Here is a 23,205-nt window from a genome sequence, read left to right as displayed (position 1 = left end):
GCTCCAAGGGAGCATGTCGGGGGATGGTCCTGCCTGCCCGGCCGCGGCCCAGAGGGGATGCGTGAGCGGCGGGCAGGCCCTGACTGCAGAGCTCTGATGGAGGGCCTCCCCGGCGAGGCCTCCCTGGGGAGGGGTCCTGATGAAGCAGGTCCAGATCTGGGGGTGGGGTGGGACCCAGAGGAGGTCTGGTGGCCACAATGGGGGCAGTTTAAACACACGGCACTCGGAGTGCCCGGCCTGGGCAGGACGGACGGGGTGGTTCACACACACCTGCCCTGTGCCCACCCAGCAAGGAGCGGGAAGGCGGGCAGGCCAGGCACGGAGGGGAGGGAGGCCCAGGCTAGCCTGGGGGCCTCAGGTGTGGGGTCCGCACGGAGTCTGGGCGCCAGGTCTCTGCAGACCTTTCCTCACCAACAAACGCGGCTCCTCCTGGGGACCCCGCTCCCGCCGGGCCCTTGGTGCAGCTCCTAAGCCCAGCCGGCCCGCCAGGCAGGGCACCACACGCAGGGACCCGCGGTCAATCATAGCGGGCAGAGTCCGTCGGGCCGCACAAGCCGGGCCCACCTCCACCCCGGGCCTGAGGCTTGGTCCTCGCCCAAACGTGCCGTCCTTCTCCAGGCGCCCGGGCCTGTGGCATCTGCCTGATGAGTGGAAGCCGCCACTTAAACACACGCCCACCGGCCCGAGCCCCTGGGCCAGCACACACCAGAGATGGGAAAGACAGGGACAGGTGAGAAGGACGTGGAGAGACAGAACACACAGAGGAGAGCGACAGAGGAAGGGAAGTGGGGTGACCTGTCTGCAAACAGCAGGCGCAAGGGGAGGGGAGGGCTGCCGGGCTGGCGGGTCCAGGGCCTCATCGAGGGAGGGGGCTCACAGCACAGGTGCCAGCGACTGTGGGAAAAGGGACGGACACTTTCTCTGGTAGGAAAACAGATTGTTTCCAGAGACTGGGGGCGAAGCCCTCCAGCCCTTGGGTCCTCAGCAGTGAAATCACGTGGGCGCCAAGCGAGGACCCAGCAGCTGGCAGGGAGCTCGCTGCCCCGGGACCGGGACCGCGGGGAGACCATGAAGCCCTGAGCCCGAGAAGCCTGCCTTCTGGGATTCCAGCCTTGTCACCCTGACGCCGCACACTGTCACCCGGGACGAGCATGACGCCCCCATCCACGCTGTCACTCCAGGACGAGCCCTGTGATCTGGGTGTAAACGTGATGACTGAGGTTTCTGCCCCAGCCCCCCCCAGCATTCACCCTCTGAACCTCATCCACCAGTAAATTCACACTCGCAGTCTCCTTTTTATGAAACTGGAAACTTCAGACACCGAAGGCGAGGGTGTGGCTAATTAGTTACAATTTACAAAAGACCTATTTAACGAATTACTTCTCAATCCTCAGCAGAAATACCCATTGAAAGATGAACTCACAACAAAGCCCTCCATAAGGAGCACCTTCCATCCCTGGAAACGACCAGGAAACCCAGGCGCCTCCGCCCAGGCCCATCTCTTTGTTCTCAGTCACCATGGGCGCGACTCTCCCGGAGCTGGGCAGGTACGGGACGCCGGCCGCAGACCGCCCCCTGCGGCGCCCCCCTGCCAGGCCCTGCTGGTCCTGCCCCTGCTGGCAGGGAGACCCCCACCCCCAACGTCCCTGGGAACGGAACAAAGGAGCTTCCAGGCTGAGCAGCAGCTGTGCCCCGGTGCCCAGCAGGCACTGCTCAGGATGGGGGAGAGGACGGGGACAGGCGGGGAGGGGGCCGGTGGCCCGCCCACCCAGGAGGCCCCCTGCGAGCTCGCCACCCGCCAGGCTGGGCTCCCGAGCAGGTCCCGCGTCCAGGCCCCGGGGCCCCCGCCCTCGTGCACGCCCTCGGCCAGCCCACCTGTGAGGGTCTTCAGGAGCAGCCAGAGCGTGGACAGGTCCCGCGACAGCAGAGAGAGGAGGCTCAGGGTCATGCTGTCGCCCGCCGGCCGCGTCAGGAGGCAGCGCCCCGCCGCCTGGCACGCCCGCGCTGGGCGCACAAAGGGAGGCGGCTGGGCTCCATGCCGGCCGCCCACCCGTGGGACGAGGACCTGGCTCTGCCCGGAGCCCGCGGTCCGCCTGCCTGCCTGTTCCGCTCGCGGCCGACAAACTGCGCTCGGCGGGGTGGTGCTCTGGTGCTCGGGCTCCCCAGGGCCGGCTCCCTCCCTGTCGCCCGTCCCAGCCCTCCCTGCGGGGCCCTAGGCTCAGCGGCTCCTAAGCCTGCGGGCGGGCGGGCCGGCCTGGGGGCTGGGACCACCAAGACCCCGCGGGGCGGCCCCTCAGGTCCTTAAGAAGACCTCAAAATCAGGCAGCCCCGCCCCCAGCCTTCCCGGGAGTGGGGCCCAGGGGAGCTCGTTAAAGCGCAGGTCGGGTTCGCAGGTGGCGATGCTCCCGGGAGGACCGGGTCTCCAGCAGGAGGGACCCCGGGGGCTGAGCCCAGCCTGCAGGGCCTGGAGAGGATGGCGCTTGGGCTGGGCTGGGACCGGCTGTGGCTGCGCATCCTTGGGCATCGCAGCCCGTCCTTCCCATCCTGGGCACGCGGCCGACTGCGCCCGCCCAGTCTGGGCCCTGGGGCCTCAACCCCAAATGGAGGCCCTGGAGTCCAGCCGCTCACGCCACGTGGGGCAGCGGTCACTGCGCGCCAGGCGCCCCGTCCACGCCCCACCTCCTGTCACATGGCTCGGGGTCTGAGCTGGTCTTCGCTGGATTGGCCCCGTGTCCCCCTCCTCATGGCTCCTCCATGGCCTCCCTCTCTCGGCCTCCGGCTCACTGGATAGGCTTCCTCCCTCACCCGGGGCACCAGGGCCAGGACCTTCCCTCGGAGCAGGGGCGACACTGAGCCCCCCCACGCCTGGCTCACATGGGCACCCGGGGCACCAGTGACCTTCCCTCGGAGCAGGGGCGACTCTGAGCACCGCCCCACCCCCAAGCCTGGTTTACACCGCAGGCGGTTCTAGTCTCAGCCCAGCCTCCAGGGTCACGATCCAACTCCTCGGAGACGCAGAGACCATGATGGCCCAAGCGCAGTCCGCTCCAGCCCGAGGGACAGGCATCTGGCCTGTGGAGTTGGTGACTGTGAGCTGGACAGTGGCTGTTCAGAGGCCCGACGTGCTTTGGCGAGGTCACGCTGCTGGGGCTCCACCCCTCTCGCCTGCTCCTGTGGCCCTTTCCTCCCGACTCCACAGCACCTGGGGCCTGACCCATGCCCTCCCGACCCCAAGTCAAGGGGAAGGCCTGACCTCCAGTCACTGTCTCAGGCAGGTTGCTGCGCTGCTCACCCAGCCGCTGGGCCCAAGCTCTGGGCCCCGGGCTCCACTGTGGGTGCCCTTCTCCAGCCCACGACACAGAATCTGTTTTTCTCGTTTCCCTTCAGGCTGTGCTTGAACGCGAGAGGCATGCCCCGCCTGCTGTCTGAGGTACGAGACCCGCTGCCTGGGGAGACTGGTGGACAGACTCCCAGGGCCGCCCTGAGCTCCACCCTGAAGGCACCACGGTGCAGTCTGCACCGAACAAGCACACGCCCCCCCCTTTAAAACCAGATCCCTTCGGAACTCCAGCATGGAGTTCAAGAGGAGCTGGTGGTTTGGAGGTTTCCCCTCTAAAGACACGAGATCGGTTTCTCCCGTCATCAAACGCGCAGCAGCGGCTGGCAAGGCGTGGGGTCCAGCAGGAGCACCCAGGCTCCGGGGTCCCTGGAGCAGGCCGGGGGGGCTTCCCCAGCAGTGGCTGCAGTTGGGGAGGCATGAGAACAGATCCCTCTCTGTGTCTCCGGCCCGAGGACCCATGGAGCCGAGGGCCACGGGCACACCCACGGGTCCCACACCTCAGCCTTCCCCCCACGGCCATGGAGCTCTGGTCCCCGTGGTGCGAGCCTCAGGCCATCTGGCCCCGCCCCAGGATGCACCCCAGGGCCGAGCTCCGCTCCCCAGGCTCAGCTGTGCCCCAGCGCGAGCGCCCACAACGAACACAGAACACATATGACGGGAGAGGACGGGGGAGTGGCCGCCCTGTACCCTCGCCCCCCTCCACGCCCCCAAAGCCCACCGGCGTGGCTCTCCTCAGCCTCAGACCTCTGCATCAGCTCCTGGGTGCCCCCGGTGCCCCCCTGTGCCCCGTGACCACAGCCCCCACCACCTAGTGGGGCTGCCACCTCCCCCTGTAAGCCTGCCAGGCTTTCCTGCTCAGTGCAGATGGTTCTAAAGCCATGGATCCGGTCCCTGCTTTTCACGACGGCCCGATGCTGTGCTCTCTAGAGGGGGCCGAGCTCGGTGTGGGAGGGCGTGCAGGCCAGCTGGGGGCCAAGGGCACACACACTTCCTGCGGTCACTGGGGACAGTTCATTAGCTAGCGCCCTGCAGATCCTCGAGGATGGCCCTGGGCCAGGGGTGACACGCCACACTGGGGAACGGCTGAGCGGGAGCCTGGGGTGGCAGCCAGACACTCTGACGCGTGGCTTCAGGCCCTCGAGCTCACCTAGGACCCGGCACAGGGCGCCAGGGGAGTTTGTTTAAGGCGCAAAGGTTCTCCAAGGTGTGAGGGGGCTGGTGATTTTTCAGTTACTCACAACTTTCTGATTGACAAAGAGGGCAGTTTTTTACGGCTCTGCCCAGCAGGCCACCAGCACAAGAAGCACAAGAACCAGCGGCAGGAGAGGCTGCGGAGAGTTGGGGACAAGCCCAGATGGTGGGAGAGGAGCTGGAGGCTGACCGCAGGCCTAGGAGGTGGGCAGGGGGCAGGGGCGGGGGGCAGGGGGCCAGGGGGGCTCGGGGAGGGCAGGGGCAGGGCAGAACCTCTGTTCCCGAGGGGAAGGGCGTCCAGCACCCCGACTGCCCTGCAGGAGCTCCCTTAGCTGGAAGGCGTTGCGGGCAGGGACCTGACTGTGAACAGGGCGTGTTGTTTGAGAAAACAGCATCCACGTCACAAAGCGCGTTCAGCACACGGTGTAGACGGAGCCGCGCTCTGAGCACACAGCGTAGATGCGCCACACTCTGAGCACACGGCGTAGACGGAGCCGCGCTCTGAGCACATGGCATAGACGCGCCACGCTCTGAGCACACGGTGTAGACGGAGCCGCGCTCTGAGCACACGGCGTAGATGCGCCACGCTCTGAGCAGTGTTCGGGCCGCCCTGGTGCACCCGCCTCCCTCCCTGGCGGTCCGCCACAGTCACAGACACTCGGCGTTAATCCTTCCCTGTCCAGGGGTGCAAGACAAGCGAGGCAAGGACGGTCTCCCATGGGCGAGACAGCCCTCCCGGAACCCCATGAGAACATCGGGAGGTGTGACTTTATAGCCGGATCCAAGCCCTGGAAGGTGCAGGGCCCCGAGCGGCCTCAGGCAGCCACCCTCTGCAGCCGCACCCGCTGGGAGGGTGGGGCCGTCGCTGACTCACTCGGCCTCCTGTTTGCTGAGGCCTCGCCACCTGGCCCTGGAGCATCGTCATGGCGACCTGTGCGGCAGGTGTCCCGGCTCTGCAAAGCCTCCCTAGAGCTCCTCATCCTCGCTCGGCCTGGCGGGCCCCTCCCCTCCACATTCACATCCCCTTCTTCCCCCTGGGTCCTCTTCCTGGGTCCTCCCCGTCCCTCTGTGGTCCTCCCCGTCCCTCTGGGGCTCTGTTGTGCTCACAGCCCCCTCTCCCCCCACGTCCCCTCCTTCCCCCCGGGTCTCCCTCCTGGGTCCTCCCGTCCCTCTGAGGCTCTGTGGTCCTCAAGCCCAGGTCGCCCCCTCTTGGGGGAAGGTCCCCAGCTCTGCCTCGTCCGCTTGGCTCAGAGCCGAATGCGTGCTCCCAGCCCCAAGCTCACCCACGGCCACGGGATGAGAAGCAGGCTTCCTGGAGTGACGGCAGGCCCTGAGGGGCCAGCCCGAGCGGTGGTCCTCTCCGCTGCCCGTCACGTCCCCCAGCCCCCAGGCTTCCCCTTGAGCTCCCGCCATCAACTCGGCAGTGAGACCCTGGGCCACGTGCCACCACCGCTCGGGGGACCCGCGCTGGGGCGTCAGCAGCATGGGGTCCCAGGCAAGCTCTCAGTTCACATGGGCGCCACAGTCCACGCACACACTCAGGAGCCTGGGCCGACAGCCCGGGTGGAGGCCAGCTCCCTCAGGGGACACCCCCCCTGCCCCTCCCTCGTCCTGCCTCATGGTCTGTCGGGGTCCAGCCCGGCCCCAGCTCCTCGGGTCCTTCCCCAGGGCTTTCCGATGACTCTGGTTTTGTCTGGAGCCTGGACTCCAGTCTGCCGCCCACCCACCCTCCACGGATGCCCGACAGGCCCTCGGCACTGTTCGTGAGCTCCAGACCCTCAGAAGGGCAGACCCCTCCTCACCCTCCACCCGAGGCGGCTTAGCCCCCCGGCCCCGAGTCCACAGGGAGCCCGAGATGACAGCATACAGTCTGTGGCCGAGTTGCAGATGGCCACCATGGGACCGCGCTCCAGGACCCAAGGCCCTTTCGGGGAAGGGAGTGGGCTCGCTGCTGTTGTGGCTGGAGCCGCCCAGCCAATGGCCACCTCTCTGCGCCCTGGGCCCCCCCTGCCTGCCTCGCCTGCAGCTAGAATGGCCACACCAGATCCCTGGACGGCGATGAGCACGCACACCCCAGACACCTGCCTCCTGTGCTGCGGGGATCACGGGTGGGGGGCATGCGCCTGGGGGTGCGGGCTCGGCATGTCCGACCTCGGCCTGCGGGGGTCAAGTGCAAGTGCGCAGGGAGGCCTGACTGCCTCGTGGGCAGCGAAGACAGGGGCCCGTGAAGTCGGAGCGAAGCACAGCCCCCCGGCATCCATGACAAGCCGTGCTCAGAGCCTGCCAGGGAGAGCCCCCATGGCCCCAGGGCAGGCGCTTCTTCCCGCTCTCTGGCGCCCCTTCCTTCTGACTACAGCCTGATTCTGGCGTCCGGTCACCCACCTGTCCAGCACACACCCAGCCCCGGCGCCCCCGGGGCCTGGACCCCGCCAGCCCCGGCGCCATGCTGCCTGTCCTGAACACCCCTGGGTCCCGTGGCTGACTGCCCCTCTGCGTCCCGCATCCCCGCATCTTCCACAAGGACGTCCTCCCTTCCCGACAGCAGACAGGACGGCCAGACTCGCCCACCGAGGGGCCAGACACGGCCGCGGGAACTGCTCGGCCTTCACTTCCGCCCTGGCCTGTGTTTCTCATGTGCGTGGAGTCGCACAGGGGGTGCCCGGCTGCTTGGATGGGAGGCGGAACGAGGCAGCTCGCCCTCCCATGGGCTGCAGGGCAGACGTGCTGCCCGCGGGGCTGTGGGCAGGCCCGGGCGCCCCCACCCGCCTCCCCAAGCTACGCAGGAAGCCTCTCCCAGCAGATTGGAAAAACAGACACGGGAGCAGATAGCATCGCTGCCTCGCGGGCGGGGCGGGACAGTGTTTATCCGGCTGCCACCCTCGCGGCTCGGGAACAACGCTCCGCTTGTTCCGCACAAGCTGCGGCCTGGACAGAGCGCAGGGAGGGCCGCCTCCCTGAAGATCAACACCCTGGAGCTTCACGCACGGCAGTTCCGGGCGGCGCAGGGGCAGACGCAGGGCACAGCAAACACGGCTGGGCCTGGGGTCCGTCAACCACCGCCCAGCGAGGACGCCCGTGGGCCCCAGACACCCCGGGGGCTCGGCCTGTGGGCAGCAGGCGTGGGGACCCCAAGGAAAGTCTCCCCGACACACACACACACCTGGAATCACCAAGGAGCTTTTGCTGTGGGATCTGGGGTGGGGGGTGACTGGACCACGGTGGCCTCGGGAATTCTGGACGCTAAAGGCGACCGACCTGGCTTGTTCCCTTAAAGCACAGCGGGACCCTGGGCACGGGCCCACAGGAAGGCGGACTGCACCGGGATGCAGGGGACACCAAACCAGGGTTGGGTGTGCCCGCGGAGCTGGTGCAGTTTCGAGGGGGTGGTGGCTCAGAGGCGCGGTGGGAGGCGCTGAGCTGTGGGGACATGCACCCCTGGGCCCCCGGGCAGGGCACTCTGGAGAACCAGGGGGGTGGCACCAGGGGAGGGCGCCCAGGGCCCCTCAGACCCACATGGGGGAGGAGACGACCCACGAGGAGAAGACCCCGGGAGGGCGGCCTGCACGCCATTCACTTAAAGCCGTCCGGCCTTCCCGTCAGGGTCTCGGGCAGTCCACAGCTCCCAGCTCCCCACCGCGGGGCTGCAGGATGGGGAGGGCTCGGTCCAGGTGGGCGGCCGCAGCCGCTGATGTTTTTGCTTTCTGGCTGCATGTGAGGCAGGCAGGATCTTAGTTGCTCAGCCAGGGGTCAACCCCGGCCCCTGCAGTGGAAGTACAGACTCTTAACCACTGGACTGCCAGGGAAGCCCCCTGGGAACACCTCTTACCTTTGTGCTAAAAATGTAACTACGGCTATAACTGAACTCACTTGGCAGCTTGGGCCAAGCGCTCTGTGCTCAGAAGGGACGCCTGATTCTTCCGGGGGGAAGGGGGCGAGGGACTGGTGTGACGTCTCGGTGGGAGGAGGCAGGGTCCGGACTCGAGAGAGGATGGGCGGGACATGCTGGACACTGCCTGGGCACCGGGCCCGGGGGCACCTGGGGCTGGGGGGCTTCCTGGTCTGCCCCGGGCCCTGGGAGGACCCCCGCCGTCTGCCGCCCCCAACTCACCGGTCCTGCACGCCCCCACCAGCCCCTGGGGGCCCTCTGCTCTGTCCCCCCAGCTTGGGTGCCCCCGAGCTGGCAGGCAGGACGCGGAGGCCTAAGCGGAGGCGCCCAGGCTGGGCCGGGGGCACAGACCCTCTTCCCTCCTGGAGTCCCGGGCAGAGACGCGCGTGAGCAGGAGGTCTCAGCACTGCTTTTCTCTCTGCCCTTCTGTGCGTCGAGACGCAGGTTTTTAAATCGCAGAGCTGTAGGCTCTTAACCTTTTTGGCTCCTACATCACGTTGTCTGTCTGCAAACACGGCAGTGACGCACAGAAGCAGCCCGCGTCCAGCCAGAGGCAGCCATGTCCACGGCAAGCCGCTGCGTGTGGCCAGGCGCCCCCACGCCCCACGGAACTGCACCAAACACGGCAGCGCTTCCCGGGGAGGCGTCCCACCGACTCACCCCCTGCGGCCCCCCAGACACAGACCCTTCACAGCCTGTCATCCGCCTGCCGCCCACGACCCTTGGGCGGGCTGGGGCCGGGCGGGTCCCCCCGACAGCGGTCGCTCCCCCGCCAGGCCGGCCCTGACGCGCCCACGCGCGCTGGGTGACGCCTGCAGCTGGGACGTGGCCCCAGCCTGCTCCGGGCCGCCTGCTCTTCTGGGCCGAGGCTGAGCTCTGGGACCCAGGAGGCAACGCCCGTGGCCCCAGGAGGCCGGGTCTCACTTCCCTGTGGCCGCTCTGACTCGTTTTAACCCGCGAGTCGGGTACTTTCGGCCAAACGTGAGACGGGCACCTGCTATGCTGACGCTACCGTCATGGGACAGCGGTCCCGAGGGGCCAGGAGGGGGAGCCGGACGTTAAACGAAAGAGGAAGGAGACGCAGAGTCAAAACAGAAACCTCACGCCCGGGTTAACCTCGTGCCTGGCGGGCTCGGGGGCCTGGGCAGTGCCCATCCACCCAGGACTGCATCGTCCGCCCTTCGGTGCCAACAGGACCAGCGTGTCCCCAGGAAGTGCTGGGCAGGCGGGTGGAGACTGCATGGCCCCCGCGAGGCCCGGGCCCCCGGCGCGGGCAGTCCCTGCCATCCCCGGGGCGAAGGCGGGGGGCTGGCGCCCAGAGGGCGTCCGGCAGGAGTGACCCACTGAGCTCGGGTCACTCGGGGACCAGACCTGGGCGCTGCGACAAGGACCGTTCTCAGCGCCGGGGCCTCGGGCATCTCGAGCTCAGGGCCCAGGGTGTCCGTCGACCCGAGGGGCTGATTGCACTGTCAGTCCTGACGGCCGCCCAGGACAGGACGGTTCTCAGCGCCGGGGCCTCGGGCATCTCGAGCTCAGGGCCCAGGGTGTGCGTCGACCCGAGGGGCTGATTGCACTGTCAGTCCTGACGGCCGCCCAGGACAGGCAAGGCCGCTTCCGATGACTAGCACCCGGCCCCCCCCATGTGTAAAATGGGCGAGGCTCCCGCGAGGCAGGGATGCTACGGGTCACACACGCAGAGCTCTGGACCCGCCGGGAGTCAGAGCCACACCTGCACGAACCCGCGGAAGCACCAGCCCGGGTCTTCATTGCAGACCAGGCCCGGGTCACGGCGGCCCCCCAGTGTCCCTCACAGAGGCGCCACGGCCCTCACTGCCTCCCGCAGAGGGGCACGGTCAGCGCGTGGCCCGGGGGGACTGCCAGCCCCTGGAGACGGGGCAGCTGACCCGCACTGAGGCGCGAGGCTGCCGCTGTCACGGGCTCGAAGGCCCCACGCGACCTCCGGCTTTGCTGCCCCGCGCCTGATGCGCACCTTCCCCACCAGGCGCCCTCGAGGGGGTCCGGCCGCTCTGAGGACAGGGCTCAGACGGCAAGGCGTGGGCTTCTGGCCAAAGGAAGGCTCATCTGAGGACAAGTGGGCAGAGGGCCGTGTGCCCACAGCCCCGTCCCCGAGCTGTCCCAGACGCCCTCCCTCGCCACCACAAGGAGCCCGGGCACGCTGGGGCCCGTCCCAGCACACTGCCTGCACTCACCCTCGGCCACAGAGAGCAGCCAGGAGCACCACTCGCAGAAGAGGTAGTAGCTCTTCATCTCCGCCACAGAGATCCGGGCGGCCGCGCCGTCCCCCATGGCCGAGGGCCCGCTGTGCCCGCGCTCCATCCACCTCCTCCTGCTGGACTTTGCTCCCGACTGCCTGCCTGGGGCCAGCTGGCTTTTCACTTTCAGTTCACCCTGCAACCATGGGGTGACCCAGCAGCGGCCGGCGCCTCCTCACCCCGCCTACGGACTCACACACGGGCCGGCCCGGCAATCCCACCTGGCTGCGGGGCAAAGCCGGGGCCACCTCCACGCTTCAGCTGGTGCCTTGAGGTCAGCACAGCCGTGCCAATCAGAGGACGCCGGCCTGGCCCGGCCGATAACACCCAGGGCGAGTGGGGGCTGTGCTTGTCCGAGGAGGCACATCCAAGGCCCCTCGATCCTCCAGATGTCAGCCAAGGCCGGCTCCTCTGGCCCCGTGAGGGCGAAGGGGTTCCCCCCTCGGAGGCCCCTCAGATCCCGACACCTGCCCCACCACACAAGGCGGACACTGCAGCCCTGCCCTGCCCAGCACGGGGACTGGGGGGACGGCTCCTCACCTGCGGTCCAGGGACCAGGAGGCAGGGCCCCTAGACCCAAGCAGCAGGCGCCCAGTGAGGCTCGGTTACTCACTGGAGCCCAGGCCAAGCCCCCAGGCCATGGGGCCCGTGGGGGCCGCAAGCTCACACAAACCCAGACACCTGACCCCCCAAAAACGGACCGAGACACCTGACCCCCCAAAAACGGACCGAGACACCTGACCCCCCCACAGACCCACACACCTGACCCCCACAAACAGACCCGCACACCTGACCTCAGACCCACACACCTGACCCCACACAACACAGACCCCCACGCCTGACCCCACACACACAGACCCACACGCCTGACCCCACAAACAGACCCGCACGCCTGACCCCACACAGACCCACACACTTGACCCCACACAGACCCACACACCTGACCTCAGACCCACACACCTGACCCCCCCACACACACAGACCCACACACCTGATCCCACACATGCACAGACCCACACGCCTGACCCCACACAGACCCACACGCCTGACCTCAGACCCACACACCTGACCCCACACAACACAGACCCCCACGCCTGACCCCACACACAGACCCCCACACCTGACCCCACACACACAGACCCACACGCCTGACCCCACACACAGACCCCCACACCTGACCCCACACACACAGACCCACACACCTGACCCCCACAAACAGACCCACACACCTGACCTCACACAGACCCACACGCCTGACCCCCACACACAGACCCACACGCCTGACCCCCACACACAGACCCACACACCTGACCCCACACACAGACCCACACGCCTGACCCCACACAGACCCACACGCCTGACCTCAGACCCACACACCTGACCCCACACAACACAGACCCACACACCTGACCCCACACACAGACCCACACGCCTGACCCCACACAGACGCACACACCTGACCCCCCACACACACGGACCCACACGCCTGACCCCACACACAGACCCCCACACCTGACCCCACACACACAGACCCCCACACCTGACCCCACACACACAGACCCACACACCTGACCCCCACAAACAGACCCGCACACCTGACCTCACACAGACCCACACGCCTGACCCCCACACACAGACCCACATGCCTGACCCCACACACAGACCCACACGCCTGACCCCACACAGACCCACACGCCTGACCTCAGACCCACACACCTGACCCCACACAACACAGACCCACACACCTGACCCCACACACGGACCCACACGCCTGACCCCACACACACAGACCCACACGCCTGACCCCACACACACAGACCCCCACACCTGACCCCACACAGACCCCCACACCTGACCCCCGCACCACATCCACCTCGAGTCTGGGGAAATTGGGGAGTTTAGCTCAGAGGCCAGAGCAGGGACTTCAACCAAGTTGCTTGAAACTCAAAATAACAGAAACACTAAGGATCACCAGATTTCCTCTGACTGTGGAGTGTCTCCTCACCACAGGTTTGAGTACAGCCCGCAGGGAGACCCCTCGAGGTGAGGACATCCTCTGAGAAAGCACTTTGACTAAAACGTGTCCTGTCTGTCTACGGAGCTCCCACCAGCTCCCAGCCTGTTCTCCAGGAGCTAAACTGGACGACCGTTGCCGTGGCGTCTGCCACTGCTGGATGAAAACCAGGCTCACAAACGACAGGCCCACTGTGGGAGAGACCCGCGTGCTGGCTGCATTCCCGAAACACGCGCACACTGCAGCCACTCTAAGGAAACCAGGCTCCGGGCCACCCTCGCTGCCCACGTCCGGCCCCCGCCTCCCAGACCCACGGCACAGCGGCCCCGCGGCCCTGACCTGGCGCCCGGAGCATGATGACCCTGAGCCTGTCTGGGCCCGGGTCAGACCCCGCGTCACAGGGCTCTCCCGAACAGGCAGAGGGCCCAGGCAAACGCCAGAACCTCGGCCGCGTCTGAAAGGGCCTTACCCACAGCCAGTGCCGTATTCAACAATTTCGGGTGCATCGATTTCCCAAAAGAAAGGAAACATCCCAAAGACACCCCCTTGAGGGTTTCAGTGCACCCGCCGGTCGACTGCGCTCCTCTGGAATTCCTTCCGGAAGAACCTTTCGTTTTTTTGAGCGTGTGACCTTGCGTCCAAACGTTTCCCCTTTTTGCATCAGCTGCTGGGAAGCTCATAAGGGAAATTCTGGGCTCACTCAGCTCACCCACGTGCCTCACATGTATGTGTGTGTGTGGCCAGTCATGTCCAACTCTGTGTGACCCCATGGACTGTAGCCCACCAGGCTCCTCTGTCTATGGGATTCTCCAGGCGAGAACACTGCCTGGAGGGTTGCCATTCCCTTCTCCAGGGGATCTTCCCGGCCCAGGGATGGAACCCATGTCCCTTGCATCTCCTGCATTGGCAGGTGGGTTCTTTACCACTGCGCCACCTGGGAAACCCCAGATGTGTTCACCGCTTTTTTTGTTTGTTTGTTCACCGCTTTTTAAAAAATCAGTTCTGGTTCTGTGTAGAACAGTCCCTGACAACCTGGAACGTCCCTGTGGAGAACTTTCAAATTTGCAGGATACAGCTGGTTTCCCTGCTCACTGGGACTCAGTCCCAAGTGTCCGAGGTGAGTGGACGCCCCTCCCCACAGCTCAACGGAGTCCTGCTTCTGAAAGGTGGCGGCTCCTTGGAGGAACAGAGCAGACGCAGCAATCTGTCCCTGACTTCCTCTTCGCGAGCTGCTCATGTCCACTCTGGCGATCAAAGCACACCTCGCCTTGCAGCCACTGTCTCCTGAGCCCTCACTTGCAGCGGGAAGCTGACTTGGACCATCCCCCAACCTGAAGGGGCTTCTTTCCACCGGACGCAGAGGAGAGCCCAACCCAGACACGAGCGTGGAGGAGCCTCGGCAGACTCACAAGTGGGAGGAAAGCCGAGGGCAGAGCAGGAAAAGGGAGGTCGTGGGCACCCAGGCTCGGCACTATCCCTATAGTGGAGGACACGTATCCCCAGGATGCCAGGCTGAGCAGTGCGGGCAGGGGGCGCACAGTGAGAGGAGGGGCAGGCAGTGAGGGAGGGGGAGGGGTGGACAGTGGGGGAGGGCTGGGCGGTGGGGGAGGGGTGAACAGTGGAGAGAGGGAGGGGTGGGCAGTGGGGAGGGGTGGACAGTGGGGGAGGGGTGGGCATTGGGGGGAGGGTGGACAGTGAGAGGGGGGCGGGCAGTGGGGGAGGGCTGGGTGGTGGGGGAGGGGTGAACAGTGGAGAGGGGGAGGGGTGGGCAGTGGGGAGGGGTGGGCAGTGGGGGAGGGGTGGGCATTGGGGGGAGGGTGGACAGTGAGGGAGGGGGAGGGGTGGGCAGTGGGGGAAGGCTGGGCAGTGGGGAGGGGTGGCCAGCGCGGGAGGTGAGGCTGCATGGAACCACACCACCTGGGGCCGCATGTGTCAGAGCCCGAAACTGCCCGTTGTCCACCCTAGTCTGAGCGCTGGTGGGCAGGGCACAGCAGAGGCATCTCCCATTGACCAGGAACCCAGCAGCTGCTCCAGCCGCATCCCCACCCCCTCCCCCACCCCGGGGCAGCCCTCCGCAGCTCACAGCCACCCCTGCTCCGCCCAGACGGGACCCTGGGGTCCCCACTTCTGAGAGAGGTGCTCTGGGGCCTCACTCCGAGGGGCCCCTGGAGCACTAGGTCGCTGTCCTGCCCCGCGCCTGGAAGGGGGGGAGACTCAGCCCCCAGCCTCCCATCCCCGCACAAGGCCCCCAAGCATCAAGGCAGTTCAGTCCTTCCAGGACTAGGGGATCCTGGGCACCCCCAGCAGCTGGGGTGCAGATCCCCAAGGCCAGGGCACATCCTGTCAGATGACTCAGGGACCCCCCCCACCGTGTGGAGTGCCCGGCGCACAGCAGACTTGGGAGGAGGATGGGAGAGGCTCGCCGCACAGGCACAGCCCTGGGGCCAGGTGGGCACACAGGCCTCTGGTGATGACCCCCAGGCCTGAGTCAGCACAGGAGCCAGCAGACTCCTGGCGAAAGGTCCTGAGTCCTGCGCACGGATGGAGCCCAGCGCAGAACCACGGCCACGAGCGTCAGTGAGGAGCTGAGTCCACGGGGTCAGCCCCGCCTGGCGCTCCCGGTGTCCTCCCCAGACGCTCTCCGCCCGCGCCAGGTGACGACGGCCTTGCCGGAGTAGGAGAGGACGCAGCCCGAGGGGCGGCTCTGACCTTCGCTCTGACGTCCTGCATGCAGCAGACACACAGGCGTCTGGGCACAGACTCCCCCTGATGCCCTGCGGGGCCCTGAGTGCCCCCGCGGTCAGCACCACCCTCTGGCTCCTGGCCTCCAGAGGACGCGGGGGGCTCCAGGCCGAGGGGCAGGACAGAGGGGTCAGCCCTGGGGGCGCTCTGCCCCTGCCGCAGCCAGCGTGAGCCCCGAGACCTCTCCGGTGCTGTCTGCTGAGCCTTCTTCCCGCGTCCTCCCCAGAGTGCTCCTGGCCAGGGTCCAGGGCCCTGGGACCAGAGGGCAAAGTAAACTGAGGCGACCACGCTCCAGCCTTGGTCGGGGCGACTGAAACAACGTCTCTAGCCTACCTTTCTTAACAGGCTTGTGAGTGGCATATGAATTTTGGTAAAAGAAATATCCAGAGAGTTGTCACCCACTGAGGGCCCCCCCCTCATGCCTGCAGATGGGGCCACCACGTCCCCTCTCACCAGGCTGCGGGCGCATCGAGGCCGCCCGGCGATGCCTCCAGCGCTGCAGCAGGGGCGGCAGGCGGAGCCAGCGCTGGGGAGCCCCCCGGGCTCCGCGGGACGCTCCCCTCTTGGCCATGGTCCTGAAGTCTCCCCACCGAGGAGGAGGCAGCGGTGGCGGCTCCCGGTCTTCAGCCCCGGCTCCCCCGAGGGCCGCCCTGCAGGGCTCTGTGGGGGACGCTGGAGAGCCGGGCTGACCCCAGGATGCGCCAAGACGGAGACCTCGGGGCGATGTGAGCGTCCAGGCTGCGGCCCCCGGGACTCCGGGCGTCCAAGGGGCAGTGGAGGAACGCGGAGGGCACTCCTGGCGGTCAGAGAGGGGCTCCTGAGGCGGGTGAGGCGGCCTACGTGCAAGTCCTGGGCGTTTCCTTCCTCCTTCCTCGGGGGTGGGCTTGTGTGCGGAGCTCCCAGCCTCGGGGGCCGCGGAGCAAAAACCCTTCCAAGCTCAGGAAGCCTCGTGTCCAAACAGCAGGAGCGGGAGGGCCTCAGGGGACGTGGCCGGGCTCTGGAAATAAACCGGCAGTTCCGCCGCCCGGCACTGCAGCTCGCAGAGAGGAAACCGATTGCAGCTTTGTTTGGCCGGCGACACTTTGCACAGAGAGGCTCCGAGCCTGCCCCTCGACGAGGCCTTGGGGCAGCCCCGAACTGTCCCAGGGCGCGTGCTGCATCGGCACCCTGGGAGCAGCTGGGCCTCCCTTTCTGGGGCCGTGGTTCACCTCCTCGCACAGGCGTTCCCAACAGGACCGACCCCGAGGTGGAGCAGACGCCATCCATGCTTGCGTCTTCTCACTGGCTTCCCGAGAGGCCGGCCTGGTTCACGATCCGAGGAAACAGATGGTGCGTTTGATGTGGCAACTCTGGGATGCAGGCCACCCCGAGACCAGGGTGCGGGGCCTCAGGGCAGCCATGTGGAAATGGTCCCCGCGGTCCACAGGAGCAGCCCCCACAGGCTCTGGGACCCACAGTGAGCAGGACTTTGAGCCATGTCCCTCCCTGTGTGCGTGCCATTGCCCCAAAGAACCCTGAATCCTGGGGGTCGGGCCAGTGAGTCAGAATGAGCACCCACCCAGATGGTTCATGACCAGACACGGGCCTCCTGCCAAGCCGCTGGGGTTAACCCGCTGTCTCCTAAATACCTGATTATGTTTTAAAACTGTTGCTAACTAAACTCTTCCCCAAAAGTCAGCTCTGTGTGGGACCTCGGTCACAACAGGCACGTTTCTGTCCTGCACGTTCACAGCCTCGAATTCCCAAGCATCTGAGATTCTGCAGGACTCTCCCGGCAGTCGGTGGGCATTTCCTCCCCAAGACCCCGTGAACCATCACAGGCACCCGGGAGCCAGGGCTTCGCGCAGGACGCTGGCCACCCTTCCGTGTGAGCAGCCGGGGACGCTGAAGGCCGCCTGAGAACTGGCCTTGCACTGCTGGGCCCAGGGGTGTACATCACACAACGTGGCCTCAAATTAGCAGGAAATGCCTATCAATAAGTGGGAGCAACTTAAGGCTCTTGGCAGTGAAACAGCCAAGCTGCTCACGCCAGGGGAGCAGAGCGTCACTCGGAGCCTGTCTGATGCCAAGTGAGACGCTGGGGGACTGAAGAATCAGTCCTTCCAGGGTACAGGCGGGCTGGGAGCAGTGCCATCAGAGCCTGCGGACAGTCTGCCCCTCGTCTTCTCCGGACACGTGCACACAGCAGGCTCCCCGACGGGGCCGGCGAGTGCCCGTGAGGCCAGAACACAGGGGAGCAACCTGAGGCGCCCTGGCCCCCCAGCCCAGCAGGGCACGGGCAAGCACCCCCTCCCGCCTTGTCCCTACCGGGCCTTCCCTTGAGTGGGCGCCCGGCCACATGGGGCAGGAGGCCCGCTGTCCTGCTGCCCGGCACCGAGGTCTTCAGGGGCCACCCCGATGGCCCTCTTCTCTGCACACCTCAGCTCGTCCCTGGCTCCACTCTCGGCCACAGCCTGGGCCCCACCCGCTGACAGTTCCCAAGGCTGCCAGGCAACCAGCCCCTCCTAAATTGCTCTGCGTCTAGTAGGGTGACGCTTCCTGTTACTTCCAGGGACACGTCTTCCTTCTGACAAAGGAAGCTCTGGGGCTGGGCGATGGGGGTAACCTCGCTACGGCTCCAGTGCTCGGAGGTTTCTGTAACCTGGAATAAAGCTGTCCATGAGAAACAGGCCTGTAGAGTCTGGAACTGGTTACTCTTAACAATGAGCTTTTTAAATGATGCGCTTACGTTCTTACATAAAGGTCACGGCACAACTGATGGAACAACCGTTGCCACGTCTGGAGACGATGCCCAGGTCACCTGACTGTGCGTGCGTGTGAGGCGCTCAGTCGTGTCCCACCTGTGCGACCCCATAGACCGCAGCCCGCCAGGCTCCTCTGTCCATGGGATTCTCCAGGCAAGAACACTGGAGCTGGTTGCCATTCCCTTCTCCAAGGCAGCTTCCAGAACCAGGGATCGAAGCTGGGTCTCTGGCATCTCCTGCGTTGGCAGGTGGATCCTTTACCACCAGTGCCGCCTGGGTCTTAAAACACTGACCACGATGACAAGGTGATCCAGCTCCTCCCTAAGCATGTTTGCAAAATTCTTTCCAAGACACAGGTTGGGACGTGGCCGAGCCAAGTTTCACATAAAGGTTTTCCTTTGTTTCCTTGGGAGCAAGCATGCCGCCCATGAACCACTCGGTTCTGACACCAATCACAGTGAGTGACGGTCACGTCCGAGGACTGCGCCCACTGAAGCTTCCGGGTCCAGACAGAACCTCGCCGTCCACTCCACGAGGTGCTGGCCTGACCTTGGTTCTGCGCCCTAAGCGTCCAGGAGTGACTGAATGAAAGAATCCATAGGAACACGTGATCCTGTCAACAGTAAGGGGGGGTTTCAGACGGGAAGACAGTGAGAACTTCACTCCTCTCAGAACTGATGGAGGCGAACAGTCACATGACCGATAAAGCACGGAGCCCCACTGTCTCTGCGCGTTCAACAGCCTTCCGTATTTTGTTATTCAAATAGCAGGGCTTCCCTGATAGCTCAGTTGGTAAAGAATCCACCTGCAATGCAGGAGACCCCAGCTCGATTTCTGGGTCGGGAAGATCCGCTGGAGAAGGGACAGGCTACCCACCCCGGTGTTCTTGGGCTTCCCTGGTGGCTCAGCTGGTAAAGAATCCGCCTGCAATGCAGGAGACCTAGGTTCAATCCCTGGGTTGGGAAGATCCCTTGGAGAAGGGAAAGGCTACCCACTCCAGTATTCCAGGCTGGAGAGTTCCATGGACTGTATACTCCATGGGGTCCCAAACAGTTGGACATGACTGAGTGACTTTCACTTTTCAAATATCAAACACATGTTACCCTTAAGAAGGATTCAGGAATCAAGAGGCTAAACAATTCTGTTTTTAAAGACAAAGCACTCTCAGAAAAGTAAGGTCATATGAAGGGCCCCAGCTCACCACACCTAGTATCTTTCCCGGAAGTCATCGTTTGGTGACGTGTCGGTTCCAGTTCTCCCCTCTGGGGAAGGAGGGCCACGGCCACACAGGGCGAGGTCGAGGACGAGGGGCCGGCCCTGCTTTGGGGACTGGGCTTGCTCCCGTCATGCAGTTAATGACGGAATAAAGCAGAAGCCCGGAACGTTCGCGGACTCCATCTAGAGACACAGAAGGCACCTACTCTCTGAAGCACAGAAAGAACGGTCACTCTCTTTCCAGCTTTATACTTTCCCGGAGCCTCCTACCCACAGCTGGACTTCCTCGCACACGGGTGCGTCTGTGGGTCTGGGCCGAGCAAAGGCTCCAGGCTGCGTGCTCCCGCCCCGGGCGCGGGGCCCGGACATGCCGCTGGGCGCCCTCCATGCGCCGGCCTCTCTGTCTGGATCACGGGTGTGGTCCTTGCTCTCTGAGCGCCTCCCCCCACTTCTCACTCCTTGGGAGAACCCCGGCCTTGAGCCCCTGGGAGGTTAGTCGAACAACAGTTAATAGCATTAATGGCAGGATTTCTTTGGAAGGAAGGATGCTAAAGCTGAAACTCCAGTACTTTGGCCACCTCATGAGAAGAGCTGACTCATTGGAAAAGACTCTGATGCTGGGAGGGATTTGGGGGCAAGAGGAGAAGGGGACGCCAGAGGATGAGATGGCTGGATGGCATCACTGACTCGATGGACGTGAGTCTGAGTGAACTCTGGGAGTTGGTGATGGACAGGGAGGCCTGGCGTGCTGCGATTCATGGGGTCGAAAAGAGTCGGACACAACTGAGCGACTGAACTGAACTGAATGGCGGCAGGGACCGTGACCCGGGCACCCGCCCGCACGAGCTTCTGTGACGTCAACCCTGGAGGCAGGAGCTCTCGTGACCCACTTCACAGATGGGGAGACTGAGCCCCCGCTCCTGTGGCGGGGAGGATGCCCACCCTCTCACCTCCCATCCTGCCTTTAAACCAATCACCTGGACGACTGTGCTTCAGCTGAGCTTTTCACAAGCTCAGGGCAACTGCGGTCTTCGTGACAGGATGGGAAGACTGTGGGATTCGGGCAGGATGGGAACATCAAACACCAGCTGGGCTGCTGAGCAGCCTGCAACTGAAAGCCTGAATACAGCTTCCGGAGGACACAGCCGAGGGGCGCCCAGGTCCTTAAAAGGAACGCGGCAGATTCGTGAATACCACGGACCCAGATGCTGCTGGACGAAGGTCCCAGGACGAAGGTCCCAAGAGGCTGGCCGAGCGGCTGGGACACAGCTGGGATTCGTTTCTTGGATTGTGGAAAGCTGGTGTAGGAGATGGGAAGACGGGCGGTGCCAGACTAGAGGGCAAGTGTCCCTGATGCACTCGAGCCTGGGGGGTGGGGCGGCCTCGTCACTCACGCCCAGTGACTTGTCTCTTCAACACTCGAAGAGCCAGGAGCTGCGAGTCCTCACTGGGGGCAGGAACACTTTAAATATGACAGAGCTTGTGTTTTAACCTGGAGAAGGAAATGGCAACCCACTCCAGGATTCCTGCCTGAGAAATCCCACAGACAGAGGAACCTACATTTCATGGGGTCATAAGAGTCAGACATGACTGAGCGACTGTCTTTTCATCCATCCATGCCTCCATCCACCCTCATCCATCCATCTGGACACTGAAGCATGTATGTTACCACATGTAAAGTAGACGACCAGCGCAAGTTCCATGATGAAGTATGCATCCATGCATGTCGGGAGAGAGCTAGTACTTACTGCTCACCATCAGCCCTGGAGAGGGGACACCAGGGGCCCTTCTGCTCAGTGGTTCTTCAAGTCAGGTTCCTGGCCCGGCACCATGAGTATCACCCGAGACCTTAAAAATGCAGAGCTCAGGCCCCTGACTTCCTGGATCAGAGGCTCCAGGGACGCCCGGGGTCTGGGATGACTCCCTCCAGAAGGTTCCGACGCTCTGTCTGAACCACTCTTCCGTGTTAGGGAGAGGCTTAATGGGCTCCATCCATTAGCCTTTCTCCCTCAAACGTTTCTCACTCTGTCACCACTTACTGCTAATCTAGGGAGAAAACCACAACAACGGCAACTCTGGAAAAGCAGCCCGACTACACAGAAGGGGAGCCTCGGCCGTGGGAAGGGCACCTGGCTTCGTGATTCAAGACTGAGAGAGAGAGAGCTCAGAGAGTGTAAATTCCCAAGGTCAGCAGCCTCACAGACCACACAGGCAGCAAGCTTCATCCCCGCCCAGGTGGACTAACCCGATGACGTCCTGCGGAGGGGGGGGGGGGGGGGCGGGGACAGTAAACCCAGGGCTGAGATCAGGGAGCAGAGGGGCCCCATGGCGGATGGAGAGCAAGTCCCACCAGCCCAGGGTGGGCCACACGGTCCAGCTCCGTGCAGCCCCGGGAGGCCCCGGAGCCCAAGCCTCAGCTCCAAGCCCATCCCCACCCCACCCCACCCCTGCCCTGAATCGCAACAGCAGCATCCAGGTGACCTCTGTGACCTCCAGTCAGAGCCGTTCTGCTACACAGGGGGCTTCCTCTGCGGCAGTGCTGGGGATGCAGACCCGGGCTGCTGGGGGGCTCACGGCGGCCCCGTCAACACCGCAGGACACACGAGTCTCAGCCCCAGCCGGTGGCACCTGGGTTTGTGCCAAGGGAGGAGGCAGGTCCTCCCCCAACCAAGCGGCCAGGTCCTCACCAGACCGCGTTTACCTGGGTTTCAGAGTCTTGGCGGAGGGGAGCCATCGGAGCACCGTTGTGTCCGAGGACACACAGCAGAGAGCCAGGCGGCAGTCTTCACAGTTCAGGGGGTGCCCAGCACCACCCCGCTCCTGGAAGTCAGTCTCCTTGCCATCAGAGCGCACACGCGTCTCCCTGGCTCACCAGGAAGCCTCCGGCCCTGAGGCCCAGGGATGACATCACCCCTTGGACCAGTTCCCACTGCTCTGTAATCCCGACTCCAGCCCAGCGCAGGGGCCCGAGGATGCCTCCCTCCAGGGTGACGGGCACCGGTCCGCGCCCCTCACCTCAGCCGCACGCCGCACGCTGCACCACGCACAGCAGGACTCGTGCGTCAGACCCGGGAGCCACCCTCCTGAGAACAAGGGGCAGACGGCAGAGGGGCTTCCTGTGCTTTGACCCATTTATCACAAGTCCAGTACTTTTAACACCAAAATCACCATTAAACACAGAACAACCCCCAGGGTCTCAGACCACCACACACGGAGTGTTCACACTGGCTTCGCCACCGCTCTGTTCTCAGATCTGCTGGGTCTCGTGCTTATGATAGAGGGGTGGGAGAGGCGTGTGTCGGGGGGGCTACCACACCTACACCAAGTGACTGATCAAACCTAACCTCTCAGGAAAGTGTTTCTTAGATGATGAGGCAACAGTCCGTGACGCAGCACAGCAACATCAGGAAAAACCCAGCAGCTCACTTTTAATGGTGCACAACCGTCTCCTCTTCGTCTCGAGGAGAGCCAGCCCTGGCTGACAGGGCTCTGCACACGCACAGGAAAGCTCAGAAGTGACCAACCGAAGGCAGTGCCCAGCCCGGCCAGCGCACGGCCCTCCTGAATCCAAGCAAACATGGGGAAACTTCTCCTCAAAACCAATTGTGAGTCATCCTTCACTCGGTGCTGAAAACAGCATCCATCAGCCATCTCCCTCTCCACACCCAAGCCACGTTCCAGCATCTGTCTCAGGCTCACATCCTATCTGGTGGAGAAAGACCTCCCTGATGGATCGGACCCTCCCTCCTCAAAACCAGCTTCGACACCCCTCCTCCAGCCCCACACCAACTCAGAAAGCC

At 64.6% G+C, this 23,205-nt stretch overlaps 1 protein-coding gene across 19 annotated transcripts in view; it reads right to left on the bottom strand.

Annotated features, from left to right (window-relative positions):
- Positions 1 to 23,205, bottom strand: part of MCF2L (MCF.2 cell line derived transforming sequence like) — a 92,190-nt gene that overhangs the window by 44,890 nt on the left and 24,095 nt on the right. For 4 of the 19 annotated variants that reach the window (XR_003513868.1, XM_027557993.1, XM_027557994.1 and 1 more), the window contains exon 1: positions 13,174 to 13,278. The exons of 8 other annotated variants lie outside the window; for them this stretch is intronic. Coding sequence is in view for 9 of the 11 variants with exons in the window: in XM_027557993.1 (XP_027413794.1) it covers positions 13,174 to 13,210 (37 nt within the window). In the remaining 2 variants the exon portion in view is untranslated. Of the gene's footprint in view, positions 1 to 1,875; positions 2,188 to 10,627; positions 10,718 to 13,173; positions 13,279 to 15,899; positions 16,892 to 22,106; positions 22,273 to 23,205 lie in introns of those variants that run through there. 7 more of the 19 variants (XM_027558005.1, XM_027558002.1, XM_027558000.1 and 4 more) reach the window with 7 other exon arrangements.

The sequence above is a fragment of the Bos indicus x Bos taurus genome, chromosome 12, assembly GCF_003369695.1.
Source record: "Bos indicus x Bos taurus breed Angus x Brahman F1 hybrid chromosome 12, Bos_hybrid_MaternalHap_v2.0, whole genome shotgun sequence".
Taxonomy (NCBI): Eukaryota; Metazoa; Chordata; class Mammalia; order Artiodactyla; family Bovidae; genus Bos; species Bos indicus x Bos taurus.
Note: the sequence above shows the minus strand (reverse complement) of the source record. Positions and strands in the feature narration are given on the sequence as shown.